This window comes from Pangasianodon hypophthalmus, chromosome 15 (genome assembly GCF_027358585.1).
Source record: "Pangasianodon hypophthalmus isolate fPanHyp1 chromosome 15, fPanHyp1.pri, whole genome shotgun sequence".
NCBI classification, from domain to species: Eukaryota; Metazoa; Chordata; class Actinopteri; order Siluriformes; family Pangasiidae; genus Pangasianodon; species Pangasianodon hypophthalmus.
The window spans coordinates 9,870,568-9,890,561 of NC_069724.1; the positions used below are offsets into that span (position 1 = coordinate 9,870,568).

General features: G+C 39.3%; 1 protein-coding gene across 5 annotated transcripts in view; it reads right to left on the bottom strand.

Moving 5' to 3' along the window:
• gria4b (glutamate receptor, ionotropic, AMPA 4b) overlaps positions 1–19,994 on the bottom strand; it is a 107,817-nt gene that overhangs the window by 36,083 nt on the left and 51,740 nt on the right. For 4 of the 5 annotated variants that reach the window (XM_026938474.3, XM_026938473.3, XM_053240393.1 and 1 more), the window contains exons 4-9: positions 18,191–18,375; positions 16,095–16,148; positions 15,649–15,807; positions 10,673–10,840; positions 9,197–9,301; positions 4,726–4,836 (exon numbers count right to left, since the gene is read on the bottom strand). In XM_026938474.3, the coding sequence (XP_026794275.1) occupies positions 4,726–4,836; positions 9,197–9,301; positions 10,673–10,840; positions 15,649–15,807; positions 16,095–16,148; positions 18,191–18,375 (782 nt within the window). Of the gene's footprint in view, positions 1–85; positions 3,997–4,725; positions 4,837–9,196; positions 9,302–10,672; positions 10,841–15,648; positions 15,808–16,094; positions 16,149–18,190; positions 18,376–19,994 lie in introns of those variants that run through there. The other variant, XM_026938475.3, reaches the window with a different exon arrangement.

The window sequence follows — 19,994 nt, forward strand, 5'->3', positions numbered from 1 at the left end:
TTTTTTTTTTTTTTTTTGGATTTTGGTACATTCGTCACTGATTAGTCATCAAAGAACATAAAACAAAAACAAAAAAACACTGTGCAAGGAAAAAAGAATACCCATTTAATACATATCAACACATCACGTTTGCCAGAACAGAGAAATAAAACATACAGCAAAGGAAATACAACTGCAACACACTAACAGAATTCAGTTTCTGATATTCATATAATTCTACTGTAGAACATCCATTACATTTAGAATTACATCACTAGGTAATAAAAATCATTACATAATAAAACATCTTTTATGCAACACATTATGGAGGTCATAATATAATCAATGAATAGAGGTTATCAATAAAGAAAGTCATAATCAGGGCTAAATAATGTACAAGGTCAGAGAGCCAATGCCATCATTACCATTATTAACTATAACAAGGCACAGTAATACAACGAGCTGTCGATAGCTGTAAATATTCAACTCACAACCACTTACAAAGCAGAATATAAGACTTCAAACACTGTTCAAAACTAATCTCAATGAATTTTTTTATTTTAAAGCTTCATATGCAGCACTACACTAGAATACTTTACACAATCCAAAACTGCTTACATGATCATAACACAGAAATAATTGCCTTAATACCTAAAAATTACAATTAATCCAAGTAGGAAAAAACAAAAACACATTTTCTAGAGACTAGAGAAAGGCTAAACAGCGCAAAAAACACACCACTATGCTTTATTATAATTTGAAAATAACAAATTACCAAGTTTATCAAAATTCATGAAATCCACATCTTGCCAAGTGAGACACATTTCCATAAACACTCTCAAAAACCTGCCTCTCTTCTCAGAGATGTTTTCTAAGCCATATGGCTGGCCCAGAACCATGAAAGGCATAAAGCCCAGCAGGGCGAATCAAGAACTCGCCCCCCAGCAAACAGAGAGCTCTTCATTAAATTCAGACTGATGATTCATTTCATCTTGGATTTTTTTTTTTTGCAGTGTGAGGAGGCAGCATATGCCACATATTTACACACTTTTTATTAGTAGTTTCTATATTTTTAATATTATTCTTGGACAGCTTTGATCAGTCTCAGTGAGTGCAAAGACGACTTTTGGGAATTTCAGGAGAAACGTGTAATTTCATCATGGATTTTGAACGTCTTTTGTTGCCGTTGGTGTAGTACGTCAAACTTAACCTGGACAAAATAGGTGAATATTTAGAGGCCAGATCAAATCACATCAAGACTGATTTAATGTGAATCCATAACAATGTCTTTTTAGTCTAATTAAAGTCAGACCAGGTTGGCCCAATAATGGACATCCCGGGTCAGTTGGCGTTCACTGGGGCAGGAACAATAAAAGTGTAGACAGTTTATTAACAGTGATGCATAGTGCCACTAGTGCAGGCTATCAGCAGGGCCAAGACATGTTTTACTGCAGAATAGTCACTCATGCAGAATTACAACCCAGCAAAAAAACAACAGAAAAAAGCTTGCACGCAAGTGCTTACCTTAAAGGAATGGTTCTGCAAAAAAAAAATTAATCGCTCCAAATGTATTTGCTTATGCAAACTCAATTTTGTAAAATTGCAGGGATAGTTCATAAGTACAAATGTAAGTTTAGAATGTAACTCTAACTATATCACTTCCATTATAGTACACTTTACTGCAGGAAGGAATTGATGGTCTGGTGACTGGTGACAAGTGAAATTTAGGTGAATTATCCCAGCTATTTTGCAATGATAATTTATAAAAAATTTCAATTATGTACAGTACCGTGCAAAAGACCCTATATTTTTTTAGTACAAACTCTGTTCTAGATTTTTAGTTTATGACTTCTATATTATTGATTCAGTACAAAAACATTTTAGGTTTCCAAACATCAGTTTTCCAGCACAAAATTAAATCTTACAGGAAAATGTTTGTATGTCAGTAAAGAAAGCAGCAGATTACATAAGAGACACTTTTCAGACAGAAAAACATAATGAAGGTTTCTGGGTTTTGCTGCAGAAATAAGAAGTAAGTGTGACAGTCAAAGTCTCCAGAAGAACTGTGGCTGCTTCTGCATGGTGCTCATTAAAACTTACAGCTCATTTCCTTAGAAAACTGCACACACTGTACCTGAGACTACTATTTTTTTTTAAAAGTGAAGGATCGTCACAGCAAACATTGACTTTGTTTCATTTATTACTGTTTACTGCTCTTTATAGTATTTTTTTAATGTAGAAACATTTAATTTCATTATTTTTGAAGGCATCTTTGCTCTACAGCATTTCTTTGGATGTGCCAAAGACAGTACTGTATGTTAATCCCTTAAAGTACTGGCCTCTATATAGTATTTAGTAAATACAGTGTAAATACAGTGTAATAGGAAAAGTATGTATTTATGAGTAAAGAATGCAAGTCTCAATCCACTGACGAATCCTGGTAGTTTAAGAGGTTAACAATGGTATCTGAAGCATGTATATACAGATTTGGGAAGTATTTATAGAAAATACTTGACTTAGATGTCCATTAGTTGTTAGCTACAGTAGATGGACTCATGGCTAATGATGCAAATGTCAGACACCAAATATATCCTAAAGCTCTGTGGATGATCCCTGCTATTTTGCAAAATAGTTTATTCAAAATGGGATGTATGTTAATCCCTTAAAGTCCCAGCTTCCATATAGTATTCAATAAATACAGTGTAATAGGAAAATGATGTTATAAGAATAAGGAATACAAGGCTAGTTATAGTTTAAGAGGCTAATGATGTTGTGTGAAGCAGTGTATACAAAGATTTAGGAACTACTTATTTTCCATGAAACAGACACCCATTACTTGTTAGCTACATCAGACTTGCAGCTAACATGCAAATGTCTGATACCAAAGAAGTACTGATCTACTACAATTGGAATAAATAACATTTTTGAGGAACCATTCGACAGAGAGAAATATCAAGCAGGAACAATTCAGAGAAAATGACTTAAACGTCTGAAAATAGTTAGTGTATTCCTAATGAATGCTAAATACTGAAAACTTCTGCTGATTGTAGTGAAAAACCTCCTAACGAATGTATCTGAATGAATGAACCATGCACGCTCGGTACATTTACAACACATCTACAGCACTGCGCAAAAGTCTTAGGCACATGCAAAAACACGCCGAAGAGCAAAGACACCTTCAAAAAAAATTTAATGTTTCTACATTTAAAAAATACTATAAAGAGCAGTAAACAGTAATAAATGAAACAAAGTCAGTGTTTGGTGTGACGACCCTAAAAAATTAGTAGTCTCAGGTACAGTTTGTGCAGTTTTCTAAGGAAATGAGCTGTAAGTTTTAATGAGCACCATGCAGAAGCAGCCACAGTTCTTCTGGAGACTTTGACTGTCACACTTGCTTCTTATTTCTGCAGCAAAACCCAGCAGCCTTCATTACGTTTTTTTGTCTGAAAAGTGGCCTCTTGCGTAATATACTGCTTTCATTACAGACATACAAACATTTTTCTGGAACATTTAATTTAATGCTGGAAAACTAAAGTTTGGAAACCTAAACTGTTTTTGTACTGACTCTATAATGCAGAAGTCATAAAATAAAAATCTTTAACAAATTTGTACTAAAACAAAATAATTGGGTGTCTAAGACTTTGGCACAGTACTGTAGTACACAGTACATTCAACCTATTTGTTTACCCCTAAATGAACACTCCTGCCGATTCATCCCACGCGCCGTTTCCTAATGCATGGATCATTACTGTTCTTGCAGAGTCCATCCATCGTTCAGTTGCTTAATGAGGGCTGGGCTTTGTCTTTGCCTGTGTTTGTCCATGGCTCAGTTTCTCATCGTGGAGCTCATTTCAGCTGGGGAAGCGCCTGTCCATGGCTCAGCATTATTGCTTTTTTCGCTTCAGATCTGTCTGTGACTGTCCATGCCTTAATATAGGGAGGGGGCTCAGTTTTCGGCTCTGCAGTGTCCTTTCTTCTTTCTGCTCAGTTTCTTAAATAAGGATTCTTCAACACGGGCTGAAAAGAGGAGCATTTGCTTCAGGTGTGACTCTCCCATTCCTTGCTGTATCAACATCCATACCTTTTAGGTTACATAATTTCCCTAGTGTGTGCAAACACACTATACACTAAACAGGCTACACACTGTACGCAATAGTTACAAAATAAAAGCGCAATGCAGTGCGACAACATATTTGTGTTGAAAGAGATTCACTTCATGCAGGGTTCTCTCTGTTATACCCATGAAATGAACAATTTCCAAAAAAAAAAAAAAACCCAAACAAAACAGCGACAGAACAAATCAAAACAGCACATCCTGGGCACCATGTAGGGCAGCCATGACACCTTCTGACACATGACAGAGGCAGATGACACACACATTCCTGCGCTGTTGGAAAAATGTTATCAGCAAATGCATGGACCAAAAAGGATGTATATTTGAATGCCAAATCAAGGCACACCAGTACTGGATTAAGATGGCTTAGTAATCTCTCAGGACAGTGATATGACTGACAGGTCAAACACACATTATTGCTAATTTGACACACATCATTTATTAAAATGCAAGTGAATGTAAATGCAAGAGGCAGCTCATTGTGGCCTTTGAACGCTCATTTACACAAGCAGGACACCTCATCAAGTGGAAGCATTTGGATGAGAGACAAACGGTCTTTTTGAGGCTGACAACTGTTCCTGTGTGTGAATATCATTTGTCTAGGAACATGAGAAAACAGATATAATACTCACCATAATAGTCGTCACGATCACTGTCCTGTTCTCCATTCCGGATGTTTCATTTGGAAGCAAGGCTTGGTCCTGGATCAGGACCAACTTATCAGCGTCATTCCAGTAGCCAATCTGAGGAAGACACACATATGAGGTCAGAAGGGACATCTGTGTTATAGTGTTTACCTCATGTGGGTATTATTGTAATTTTGAGTTGAAGTTTCAGAGATGTTTTTCTCCTTGGATTTGGAAATTGGTTGTTTCTATGGCACAGTACAAAATGCCTAAATAAATACACGAACATCTATAATAGCAGTTATGAGAAACCATAGATAACCATTTAAAGAAAGCATGAAATGGAAATCGTGTGTTTTTGTCTGTTAACGTGAAATGGGATAGTTAGTCAGGAAATAATATATGACTGGACTCTGGTTTAATCCAAAATCTGAGTATTATTAGTAAAAAAAATTTTTTTAAATTGTGTTTTGAGTGAATGATGCTGATGAATCATGTAACTGTCTCCGCAGGGACATGTGGAAATGTCAGTTTTGATTTCAGGTTGTCTATAATAGCTTTCACTGGTATGTTTTAAGCTAAAATCTAAAAGCTGGATGTTGGATGGATGTGTACTAGAGTTTAATCCTGAAACTACACTCCCAAATACCTTTAACTCAAAGCTGCTGCTATTTTAGTTTGTGATGTCAGAAACTGACAGAAATTTTTCCAAGTGATAATTAACTGAATTTTCAACAGATAATTATGAATAATTACAGAAACTTGAAATGCCCATAATTCTAAAATGACACCTTATTTGTGAATGTGCATGTAATCAGTGCATGTGTTTGTTCTTGTGAGGTACTGAACAACATGACCTGCATCTGAACACAGCTGCTCTGTGTGGACGTGTTATTACATTGAAGCAGGCTAAACGTGATCCCACTCCAAAGGACGCTAGGGTGAACTTGGAAATGATGTCACCTTGTGTTATATCATGCCGAGTGATGATGGATAAATGGGGGGTGGGGGCAGGCTTAAGCGCTGGGCCTCCCATGACCATACAGGAGCCAGAGGAGTGAGAAGAGCCTGCAGCATCCTCTCAGCTGGCTGATTGATGCTCCTGAAAGGCTCTGGATGCACTCTCCCCCTCCCTGCCCTGCCTCCCTCTATCACTCTCCATCACTCTTCCCCAGGCACGGTGCAGCCAGAAGCCACCACACACCATAAAACACGGTGCAAACACTGAGCCTCCACAGGACACAGAACAGGTGCTTGACAGGAAGCTTTATAGTACCTACTAAAGAGCTGCATGGAAATGGAGACTGTTGGAATACTGCAGTGTTCCACAGTTATCTGCTGGGATGGGGCAAGATTAAAAATATTTCCATTGGTCATGGTCCGTTGGCATGGGGAGAGGCTTTATGGTATTCCCATGGGCAGGAGTGGTAATAAAACGTGCATCAACAGTGAAGAAAAGGTGAGGAAATCAATTGTCATATTTGTCATAGCTTATAATAGTACACTATGTGAGTTAGGAAACAAATTGCTTTACACATATGAGAATACATAAACTGATTTACTGGGGAAAAGAGAAAGCAGCTACATTTACATGCAGCCTAAAAATCTGCTAATAATCTGACTGACAGCTTAATTGGAATAAAAAAATGTGAATAAATAGGATAATAAATGGGTAAAGACCAAAACAATTGAGGCCAACCTAAAAGAAATTACAGTCTGATCAAGCAAGGAAGTCAGTCCATTTATTAATACCTAATTTAATCATTTACCTACATTGGGGATGGGGAGCACATGGGGATATGGTGGCTTGGGTTTGGGACCAATGACTGTATATGTGGGTGTGCAAGTATATTGATTTTACTTTTGTCATAAAATTTTTTTTAGAGCTTTGAGTCATGACTGACTGAGTTACCATTTCCTAGGTAACTGACATTGGTAAATCCATCATGGTAATCTAAATAAAGTAAGTATAAGTAGCTAATATAATGTACCAACTGACAATATACTGGTAAACAACAGTAACAATTTATACTCAACACAAGCTCCTTTTGAGGAAAAAATTGTTGCTGTCCATAATTTTCATCTAGCTCTGGCACCTGCAGTAAGTTACCCATCTGAATGCACTCTTTTATGCTCTACTTGTTCTGTTCGTGGAGTACATATAAAAAGGAGTGACTGGCTAACCTTACCAAGCTAGTTTGAGTGTTAGCTATGGTCATACAGTCATTAGTAATTTGTTAACTATTTGTTAAATTTGTTGTCTTGGTGTATGCCATCACTTTGCTCATTCATGTTGGCTTAGTAGATATAATAGATAGATATAATATCAGCTGATGGTCTGTGAGAACAGTTTACAGCAGAACAAGTCATGGCTTTGCTACAGAACTATCAAGAGCTTCAGGTGCATGTTTCAAAGTGCATGCATGTTCATGAGGCTTGAATGTCATATCCTAAACTGCCAATCACCTCATTAACCACACCCTTTTAATTATCATCAAATAACTCATATAAAGCATGTTTTTCTTAAGGACAAATTTTGGGGGAGATATCAAGGTCAACTGACAGAAAATTATTCCCAAAAATGTGGAGATGTAACCAAAATGTAAGTTTAGCTCATTTTCCATTCACTTATATGGGAAAAGGTGGGGTGAAAATTGTACTGCAGCCAGCCACTACAGAGCCCCAGAGACATTTTGGCTTCATTTTTTTCACCCCTCTTACAACATCCACCCATATATACAGTCATTGGTCAGGACACATGGGGATGGGCTGAAGATTGTTTTGGTATGTATGTAGATGGGGTGGGATGGTATTGGGGCAAATGGGGACAGGATGGGTAAGGGTTTGAGGCACATGAGGATGGTGTTGGGGCACATGGGGATGGGCAGGAGATGGTGTTGGGGCACACAGGAGGTGTGGTGATAGGCCTCATGTGGATAGGGTGGTGCACATACATATGGGGATGAGTCTACTCTGGGGCATATGAGGATTGGGTGAGAAAGATATTGGGCAACATGGGGATGGGGTAGGGATGTGTTTATGGTATATAGGGATGGGGTGGGTAAGGGTTTGATGCACATGGGGATGGGATGGAGAAAGTGTTAAAACACATTGTAGGTGAGGTGAAAAGGGTGTTGGGGCGGATGGGGATAGGTTGGATTGGTGTTGGTACACATAGGCTATAGAGAAGACGGTGTTTGAGCATAGGATAGGATAAGTACATTGTGGGGCACATGGCAATGGGGCTGGGGCAAATAGGGATTTGAATAGGACAGTATTGGGCCACAAGGGGATGGGCTAGAATGGTTTTTCGTACACATGAGAGATGGTTTGGGCGGTGTTAAGTCACATGGGGAAGGGGTTGTGGCACATAGGAATAGGGTAGGATGTGGCTGTGGCACATGGGAATGGGGTGGGAATAGTGTTGGGGTATAAAGGAATGGAGTGGTGATGAGTTGGGTATAGGAGAATGGAGTGGTGATGTGTTGGGGGTATATGGGGATGAGGTGGTGACAAAGATGGAGCACATGGTGACAGGGTGGGCGGTCTTGAGGCAAAGGAGGAATGGAGTGAGGACTGTGTTGGATTATGTGAGGATGGGGTGAGGATGGTGTTGGGTCACATGCAGATGTGAAGGAAAAGGGTTTGAAGCACATAGGGAATGGGGTGCAAATGATGATGCAAATGGTGATTGGATTGGAATGATGTTAGAGATGACAGAAACAGTACCTACTGAGGCCTGCTTTGAAACTGCATAATAATTCAGCTTTAGAGATTTTAAATGTCTTAACTCTAACAAAATATCCTCCAAATGAATATGATAATAGCAGACTGTAACTGTAAATTTGTAATCCTTGAGGCGATTACAAATTATTACAAATTTGTCTTCTACAGTCTTGGCTTTTCACAAAGACAGATTTATTGAGGGCAGCACACACCATTTAAACTAGAAAGTTAAGTATTTCATTTATATAAATTATATGTTACATTATTTAAAACATTTTAATGAGTCACTTAAATGCTAATGTGACTATAAAATGCTTTGCTGTGTAAAGAGATCCATATCTTCAAGTATGCTGGGAAACCCTGAAGCAGTGCCGGAGATATACAAAGGGCACAATCCGCATGAAAACGAATAATTTGTACTGTTTTTGCTAAAACAACTGCATCAGACAAGTCATGGCAAATTAAAGCTAGAGAAAAGAGCATAAATAAGACTGCAACAGCTCTGAACAGATGTAAGTAGACAGACAAGACGACAAATCATGACAACACTTTCTTACAATCAAAGACAAACTGTAAATACACCAGATGTATTTATTCTATATTTTATATAGTATAGTGTAATTTACTTGAATGTGGTAAAAGCTAAATAAATCTTTTTGTATCTATGAAGAGTTATACATTAAAAATGGAAATGGAAAGACAAATCTGTGATGATACAGATGGCACAGATGAGACATGCTGCAGATCTTACTCTTCTGGGGCCGTTGCCTTTCAACTCGAACACGTCCATAGTGTAGTTGACTCGGCGCCCATAGTGGTCAAATTGGACATTTCCTGTTAATCCTTGGAGCCGGACCTGGATTGTGGCGATAAACAATGTAATTACTGCTTATCCAGCTGCTGCCTCTCACACTCCCATTACACTGCCGCTTCTGCTTGCTCTTCAATTATTCTCCTCTCTAAGCTTAACACTTCGTATTGCACTCTCACTATCACTCTCACCTCAACTATTTAACTAACACAACTTCACTTTACTCATCAACTTCTATTTTCACCCTTATAGACTGGCTTAGGTGTCTCTCTCTCTTTTTTTTCTTGAATATACAGCCCTTCAAGAGCTCACACCAGTTCCAGTGGAGGAAAACCATAAATACATAGTAGTACCCAAGATATCCCAGTGTATATACTCCCCTGAAGTGTCCCCCATGTATAGACTACATAGATCTGTGATGGGTGACAAATGAAATGAAAAACAAGTGGTTCTGTTATGTCATGTGGGGGAAATATTTTTGCTGGCATGCTCTGTGCATACTTTCCTCCTCAGAAGGAAGCAGCCTCATTGCAAATCAATACAGTTCTTCTGACTGATCTCCTTTAATCCTGTGATGAAACATTTCTATCCTTGATGAGTGTGGTCTCTTCCGCCTCCATCCACAGGATATGAGGGCTCACTCAATGGTTTGATGAGGATGGCATTGATGTCAATCATATGCTATGGCCTCCACACTCACCAGATCTGAACCAACTGAACACCTTTGGGAGATTTTGGAGTGACGTGTTAGACAGCGCTATCCACCACCATCATCAGAACACCAACTGAGGGAATAGCTTTTAGAAGAATGGTGCTCATCCCTCTAGCACAGTTCCAGTGACTTGTAGTCAAGGTGCAATGACTCTGGTCTGGTGGCTCGTGGTGGCCCAACATCTTACTAAGATACTTTATGTGGTCTCTAAATTATTACAACTTATTCAATTTTTTCAAATCTTTCTTAATATTATTACCATCTGGGTCCAAATGTATCTTGTAAAGGAATCCATTTATGAAGCCTAATCTAACAAGTTAACATAGCTAGCTAGTGTGGCTAGTTATTAGCAAGCCAACTAGCAATTCCACAAATTTTCAGTTGTCAGCTTAGCTAACTAGTTAAACTAGCTAACAATATTGCAAGTAATGCTAAACAACACACTACATGCACAACATAGACTCGATTATTCTTGCTTACTTTTTTAGTGTTTGATTGTAACCCAGTTTTCTCAAAATTTAGTAATAGCTAGCTGATTTTATTATTGTAAACAGCTACCAGTTGAGGAGAATAAAGGCTAACACAAGCTTCTGGTATACACAATCATTTGCGACAGGTAAAAGCAGGGTATTTTATCCCACTGACACTGCGTATCTTCAGTAATCCCTTCTTTCCTACTCCGTCCACTTTCTGGCTCTGCATACCTGTTTTAGTGTGCGCTCCATGTCGATGCCTTGGTTCCAGGGAGCTGCCGGGTTTGCCAGGCAGTCTCCGGCATTGCCCCTGCGTGAGATGTCCACTTTCTGCCTGCGCAGGTTCCTGAAGGCCTCTGCCATCACCATCACTCCATCGTATGTCAGAGCGGAGGTGTACTGCATAGAGAGAAGGTCACGTAAAGGTCATCTAAATACCAAGCATCCTGTGCTGCTCTCGTTCAAATGCATACTACCTCCACCTCTGGGCTTTGTGCTTCATTCCATGATAGTGTAATTTTGATAGAGTTACAGAAAAGAAAAAAACATGCACAAACACAAATATTGCCTTCGTAAATATATGACTGTATCTTTGAAATCAACACAATAAGTTTACTGTATTGTACAGGTTATAGGACATGATATTTTTTAACCTTGTCCTGATTTGTGAGAATTTCAGGAAATCCCTAAATGAGCAAGGGTGGATTTTAAATTAAACTTGATCACAAGATTAAAAAACTTGATAATATTAGGAGTTTCACCTCTGTCGACATTAATAGGATTCCTATTAAATTTAATCTACTTCTTTTTATTACACAATATTATACAGCACCACGTGGGTTGTGCCTTCATCAGTGGATGTTCGTGGATGTCCACTTCTCAGTTGGTCTGCAACACTTCCAGTCTTTCTGAATTTGTTAATAAGTTTGGCAACAGTGTTGTGTGTGATGTGCTTGCCACGTTTCCTGTTAAAGTCCATCGCAGCCTTGCGACAGCTTTCCAATCCAGCCATGAAAATAATTTCAACACGTTCTTCTTTTGTCAAAGGAGTTCTTAAAGGCTATCTGAAAAAAATATAACATAAACTATGAAAAAATTTGAAGCCATTTTGCTAAAAAGTGTTAATTTCCCCTATGTATGGAGAATTTTGGGGCACCCTGTAGTTTACCTAAAATAAGTTAGCAAACTTTGCTAGCTTCTTCATAACAGATAGTTACCACTAACTAGCTAGCTAGCTGTGTTGTGTTGTGTTTGGTAGATGGATAGTTTACCTAATGCTGCTGAACAGCTACATTGTGTAATTAAAACCAGAATTTTATGCTAAATACTATGTTGAAGTGAATAAAGTAAATAGAAGTCAAATGGTGGTGCCATATGCTCAAGTTTTTAAATGGCTGATGAAACTTTACCCTTAGCACAGCTCTTGTTATCCAGAAACATCTGCTATGCTGCAAAATTAGGACAAACCAGTGACATATAAAGCCACGTTGTATATTTGATCATTTTTGTACAAATCTTGCTCAGTTGTTAGTGTTTTTATGGTAGATGTGCTACTCCACAGAAAATCCCCTGGCTAAAGGGAAATTTGCAGTACTATAGCAACAGTGATCAGACATATATAAAGGTATTTAAATAAGGTAAGCACTGTAGCAAATGCTCAGGAATTGAAACAGTGCTGAACTATAGCAACACGTCTTAAATAAAGAGACAAATCAGTGAAATTTGGTTGCTTCAAAAGACAAAGTACTGAGCTTGACAATACACTGCATTTGCTGGTTCAGATAAAGAACAGCTGCATTACAGAAATAACGTCATGCTTCTGTGGCACAAAAAAAGGGTTCAGCGAGTGTGTCAGCATGAACAAGAGAAACCACGCAAATGGGGAATAGAGAAGGGAGAAGAGAGCAGTTAAACACTGAGTTAGACTCATATGAGCATGTCGTTGGACATTTTTTCAGCATGTTAAATTACACATGCATGTTCAGTTTCTGGGGGAGGGGCTTGAGGAGAGAAGGACACTGCGTTCCATGGATACAGTGCATATAAGCACATCTGTCTTCGCTGTTGACAAATGCAAAGAAACATGTGCATGTCTGTATGAGACGTGTGATATGACGATATGACTCACCTCACCCAAGTTTTTCTTTTGCTCTCTCTCTCTCTCTCGCTCTCTCTCTGTCTCTCCTCTCTCTCTGTCTCTCTACATGGACACTGCACAAGTACCAGTATTTTAGCTCTGCTTTTTGCCCCTAGCCCCTAGGGTGTGAATGTTAATAACAAGGTATGCAAATGAACCTGTCAGTCTTTAAAGTGGATTTTAAAGAAATATGTGTTTGATTACAGGCTGTCTGCAAATTATACACGTTTAAGCCTTTTAAAGGCCATTTTAAAGACCACATTTGCAGAAGAGACTTACCAAATACAAAAGCAGTCAAAACAACACATACATAATAATAATCTATTAGTGTTTATTCAGCATCAGCTGCCCCTAGGTGTGAATGAATGTGTGGATGTTTGAGGGCATGGTGCCCCCGTTCCATCCAGGAGTATTCTCACCTCGCACCCAGTGTTCCTGGGATAGGGTCTGGATCCAGTGCAACCCTGACCAGGATAAAGGAGTTACTGAAGATGAATGAATGAAAAATGAAATAAAAAGTAAATGACATTAAACAGCAAATTTAAGGAACTTGCTTTAAACGATCATCAATGACCTTCTGTTAGGCGACATTTTTTTGTCATTTAACTTTTTTTTTTTATAACCATGTAGTATGGAAACTTTACAAGCTGAAAACGAATATCTAATGACTACTGGGTTACTAAAAAAAACATGGCTGGCATCAGCCAATCAGCTTTCTACAGGCATTTTACAGAGTTTGCACTGAGCTACTGCCACAACACTATGGTCTCCTTAGTGTTCTATGCAACTTGGGAAAAATTGGCCAATGTGAATGTTATATGCAAAGGGTGCTTGGACCCCGGAGATCGCTACTTATAGCTATATTTATTGTTCTAATCATGGAATTTGGAGTCACACAGTATAACGAACCCAGAAAATTTTGTAATTGGGTGAAACTATTTACATCAACGTCAGAGAACTGTAACTTTCCCCTTGAGTGCTGATTGGTCAGGGCTAAGAGCTAAGGCTGGGCTTTTGCATAACGTTGAATTTAGGTAATCAGTGCATTATTATAATTCCCTGCTGAAAATGAAACCAATGGGGCATTTTGGAGAACAAATTTGCTTTCAGTGTGCATGTCTGGTCCGTGAACCAGACACTCTGACCTGCTACTGCTACTAAACTCGGTTTTAATCCGCTCTTCTCGAGTGAATAACACTTCTGCCTTTTCTTTCTGTCCCTCCTTTTCCATGCCTCACTGTTCAGCCACTCTTATCTGTTTGAAGGCAGTTCAAAGCTTTGAGAAAAGGTGTAAGAGGTGAAGGACTGCTGGCACAGATTTTTTCCTTTACAAACAAAACACTAAACCCATAGAGAGACCTCAATGCGAAAAACATCAGATTGTCAGAGGAGATGAAGGAGACAGACAGAAGAGCATGGGAGAGAGGAAGAAGGTGGAGATGAAGAAAGCAGGATATGTGTAGAGAGACTAGCACAGCGCTGCAGTCATGTATTAATTATCAAAGATGACGGGAGTTCATTATGTCCTCCAGGCCAGGAGGCGGATGTTACATCATTCCCTTAGATTCATTAGAGAGGCTTTGGGGTGATGCCGAGGAGAAAAGCAGCCTGCCGTTAGCACCAGGGTGGGGGGTTAAAGAGAACGCGTTCAGCCCCATTCATCCTGCAGTAATGCCCTCCGTTTCATCTGGACCTCTGCAGTTCAGAGCGGGGCACAAATTTATCTAAGCCCTTAAACAAGAGGACTGAGCCGGGTGCAGCTGCTGAGGATTCAGATGATGAAGAGGATAGCACAGACTTCAGGGACTCCGAGAATAGCCGTGGCACCAAAAGAGCTTCAATTAAGTGCTAGGCGAGCATTGAGTGTGGCTTTGGCTATGCAAATAACACGGCTTTGAACAAACACACAGAGAGAGGAGGCAATGCCAGATCCATGCTGTTAGACCTGCAGTCAGTCACAATGTGTATGAATCACAGATTTCTATGTCCATATGTGGTCAAACACACAAACACGCACACAAAAAAAACACTGCTGGCCAAGTGTCCCTCTGTGAGCCATTAAAGCCTGTAACCTCTCGAGGACACAGGTCCCAGTCCACGCCAGCAGCGTGTGCTTAGGAAAAGCCGTCCTAATGCAGCATCCCTCAAGGCCACGGCAAGAGGATTTCCTTCAGCACGTCAATCTCATGGCATTCTCTACTGACTGTCATCCTAATCAGTTCCCGTGGGGATGCGCAATCACGGTGAAAGGAAAAGGACTGAAATGCAGCAGCGGCTTGAGCATCTCTGGCAACGTTACACACAGGATGGCTAATGGGAAACTGCTGATGCTGAAAGAAGCTTAATCATTGCATATACAGCGGATCTATAATATACAGAATAATACATTGCATACGGGGCTTTGGGTGATGAAATGTACAGAACACTAGCAAACCAAGTATTCTGCTTAGACTGTTATTATTAGTGGGTTTGACACTGTTTAAATCCTGGTGAAAAATCTTTTCAGTTTTCAGTCCTGCATTAAGATAGACTTGAACAGGTTTTTTTAAAACCATTGAAATAATCTATGTAAACAAATAAAATGCTTCATATATTCATACCACAGTGCTGTTGCTATGACAATCCATAATCAGAAATGAGGAACAGGAACTAGGGTCAAAACTATAGAAAAGCACAACTAGAAAACTCTATGATTCAGACAATCAAAGCGTCGCTTAGACATAATGACAAAAAAGTGTGATATTATAGATAAGACACTGCAACAAACAATGACATACAAATGATATAAGAAACAAAACACAGAACAGGTGAACACAATTGGTTTAAAAAAAAACAAAAAAACAGACAGGGCAAGGGCAGAGACAGATCTAGAACCAAAATTTTATCACATGATGCTTGTCACCATGGGAACCACTACACGAAGAGGGAATCCATGACAGATAGTTCTAGTTTGTCAGGAGAAATCTGCATCTCTATCACTCAAATTTACCTTCTGACAAACTTTACATTCTGGGTAGAATATATTTTAGCAGGAACTGGTACATTTGAATCATGGTGTGAGTGAGTTTACCTTGGGAGGGACGTCTGAGCCGGGGTACTCTCTCTGGTCCAGCTTGTTCCAGCGCTGCAGGAGTTTAATCACCATGGGATTGCTGAAGTCCACCAGCTGAAAGCCTGTCACGTTTGCCCCACCATGCATGAAACGCTCCAGATTGATGTCCTTAAAACCCTGTTGCAGTGGACAAAAGAGAGAGGAAGAGAAATATTCAAGCTGGCCTGTGATAAGCCTGATTCTGTAAACACTCGTCCCCCTGCTTGCCCTCGTGAGCCAATCCCATGCCTGTTCTGTTTTGTCACCGGTGCTGCAGCCCGGAATATGAATTAGACTCGACATCTTGAAAAGGAAAAAGATTAAGAAAACCACAGAGGGAGGAAGGAAGAGTAGGAGGATGTGAATTGAGGAAATATGCAGGAAGGAAGAAGGAGGAAGTAAAGAGGAAAAACAATTTCACTCACCAAATTTGCCATGATGTAATGGTAGCCTTTGACATGCTTGCCAACGCTCACAATCTGCAAACACAACACACACATCGTCACCGTTCACTCGACACCTGAATGAAACGCCTGTGCCACCAGCCGAGGGGGAAATCAGACTTCTGCTGTTTTTAATTAACAGTAATAATAGAGACTGCCTCAGCTTATAATGTTCTGTCAGCGCAGAGATATTAAGTAAATACGGCCTCTCATATCTCAAAGAAGTGTGACAGAGAGGGAAATTATTTTGAAAGGCAATCACGTGAAAATCTGTCACAGCATATAGAAAACGCACTTGCACACTAAATCATTGTAAACAGTTTTAATCTACTTGTTTGTTCAGTTAGAAGTTTTTTAACTATAGACACACTTACATGTAGTACATCTGGTTGTTTACAGATCTTGTATCTGGGTTGTAGGCTTTTAAGCACATGCAGTCATTTGTAGCTAAATGCTTGCAGACTGCAGTAAGCGGGACTGAAGTCTTATTTCTGTATGCATGTAATATGCTAATCAGCTCTTAAGTCTAGACCACCAACATTGTGTTGACCTCATTTCCAGATGTTCTACCAAAAACATGGTTGCCATGTCAAAAATAGGAATTTGCATGCTGTTTTTAACTGCTATGACCTCAGAGTACAGTGGCATTTTCCATGTCAGAAGGAGGATATTTAGACTCTTCGGTCCATAATTTTGAACAGTATTTCTAGACCTATAATAATCATATTATAGATCAGATCTTGCTAGGTATTTCATTTCAGGCCAATATTAACTTTTTTCTGGTCCATAAAAAAACCCATACATAGTTTAAATGGTGTCAGCTGGCAGAAGGGGAGGGCTTGTCAATATTTCATAGCAATTGCAATTGCAAACCATGTAAGCAACAGGCTCTAAAAATGACAAACTGCCTCTTTGATACAGTGCTGATCATTGTAGAAAATACTGTGGTTAACAAACAATTTTTTTTCTCTTTTTCTTTCTTTCATCTTCTGAACATGCACTTGTTTCTTTGTTTTTTTATTCTGTTTGCATACCCCTGATCAGAAGGAGGAAGGAACTCAAAAAGAAGGCACTTAAAATGATGTAAACTGTACAAGTATTGAATAATTGTGTAAATCCTACCCTAAAAAACTTCATGGCCCTCAAGAGGGGATGCTGGTGGGTTTATTGAAGGAAGGAGGAGTACATATATATATATATATATATACACTACATGGCCATAAGTATGGCCAAAAGTATTTGGACACTTGACCATCACACATTTATGTGGTTCTTCCTCAAACTGTTGCCACAATGTTGGAAGCACACAACTGTCTAGAATGTCTTTCTATGTTGTAGTATTACAATTTCCCTTCACTGGAACTAAGTGGCCCAAACCTGTTCCAGCATGACAATGCCCCTGTGCACAACCTGAGGTCCATGAAGACATGATTTGCCAAAGTTGGAGTGGAAGAACTTGGGTGTCCTGCACAGAGCCCTGACCTCAACCCCACTGCACACCTTTGGGATGAACCTGAAACGCTGATTGCACCCCAGACCTCCTCACCCAACATCAGTACCTGACCTTACTAACAATCTTGTGACTGAATGAGCAAATTTAGTCTAAAGCTGTCCCAGAAGTGTGGAGGTTATTATAACAGCAGAGTGGAACTAAATCTGGAATGGGCTGTTCAAAAAGCACATATGGATGTGATGGTCCGGTGTCCAACCTTTGGCCATATAGTATATATGAATATATACACTCACTTATACACTTATAGGAACACCTGAACACCTGCTCATTCATGCATATATCTAATCAGCCAATCATGTGGCAACAAAACAATGTATAAAATCATGCAGATACAGGTCAAAAACTTCAGTTAATGTTCAAATGAAACATCGGAATGGAGAAAAAATGTGATCCCAGTGACTTTAACTGTGGCATGGTTGTCGGTGCCAGACAGGCTTCGAGTATTTCAGAAATACTGCTGTTCTCCTGGGATTTTCATGGGTGCATTCACACACATGTGAAACGATCGGATGTAAAAAAGTCATGTATTTCTCATTTGCTTTTTGTGCGATCATCTGAGTTGTACCTGCTCCAGCATGTTGGTGAGTCGCTCTGGCTCCAGGTCTATGACGAATGTTTTCTCCTGCCTGCGATCCAGGTCCTCCAGGAGCTGCCGGTAGTTTGCGTCATTGAAGTTCTCCACGCAGATTGCACTGACCTGCCAGCCATTCTGACCTGCTTTCTCCATGATGGCCTGCAGGATAGAGTATCCTGTAGAAGAAAAGAGGCTGTCATCATAACTCAGAATGAGGATTGCGAGTTTATTTTGCATGTTTTTCAACACTGCGATGTGCTGAGCAGCTCGACAGCCATAACATTCTAGATAGAAAGCCCTACCATACTGTTCCTAAAAAACCTGTACCACATTTCCATTGAACATCAGTGAATCTAAGTGCTGTGGTAACATATTTCATGTGTTAAGAATCTGTGTAAAAATATTATTTCATTGCTTTGAAAGATATAAAAATGACTGCTGTTAGCTTGTGCATGTATTGTCTTTACTGGAAGGATAGTGTGCTTGCTAAATTAGCATGCTAACTGTCTCAACAAATCTTCTCTACCTATGTTAGCTTACTAGATTATAGCTACACTGTTTATTTAATGAAGATGTGCCAACTAACAATTCTGCTTAGTTAAGCTTAACTAACATTATGTCTCTATCAGTAGTTACATTTTGTTTCATATCTAGTCAAGTTCACTATTCTGAGGCAGCTCAAGTTTTTTTTTTTTTTTAATTGTGTACTTAATGTCATTAGTCAGGTCCACCAGCAAACTAGCATATATTTGGTTAACTCATATTGCGCAACTTAATAATATTCGTTCACTATCAAGAAAACTAAGATTAGGCTAACTATGAAATCATGCTGAAACCTGTATTTTATTCCTGAAGCAGTATGTCAAGCTTAGTGATGATGTCATTTAAGTTTTTGTATTAGCCAAATTAAGTTTTAATTTGGTGAATCAGATTTAACTTGATTTAACAGAGATGCTTGTTACTTGGCAAAATCAGGATGTGTTTCCAGGATGCCAAACCACACAAATGTGTCATTTTATGGCCATTTTAAGGTATGAGTCACCAAAACAGCCCCCTAGCATGTGATATCTGAATAGTAGTGTGAAGATTCTCTTTTCCCAGCAGCTTCTTCTCACCTCCATAAAACAGATCAGCACTTGCCTGAAATAACACGCAAAACTGTGATTCTGAGTTCATTAAGTCACACTAGCAGGCACAAAGAGCTGCACGTTCTCTCAGCTTTGAGATGTTGTTGAGAATCTCAAAGCACTGATGAGTAGAGTTTTAATTTCAGCCTGCCACGTTGCTTTGTGTTAGATATGTTAATGTGGCTGCTGGAGAGACACCCCCAGCCTCCTAGGGCCACTTGACTCCAGGATGAGCAGATGTCCATGTAAAATGGACCCTTATGGTCACAATCAGAAATTGGCACCACCTCCCTTTCGCTTCGATAATTAATGGATTAACCTATGCCTAATCTGGCAAGCTTGCAGTTCACCATTTGGGAATCATGTCTGTTCATGATTGCTAGCCTACTGCTAGCATGTTCTACCATCCATAGCCTAAATTTCCAAATGGTGAGGCACTGGAGCCAGCACTGGCAATCAGTGATATTGTTTTTACCCAACAAGCAGGATGATGGATCGCCTTCCAATTGTATTGGTTCATGTTTTTGTTGTTTATGTTTTTGGTTGGAATCATAGATCATGTGATTCAGAGTGATATAAATCAATATGGTGACCATATTGCATTGATCCTCAATGAATAAGCTGTCTACTGACATGTGAATGTAAACATATACACAAAAAAATGTTTC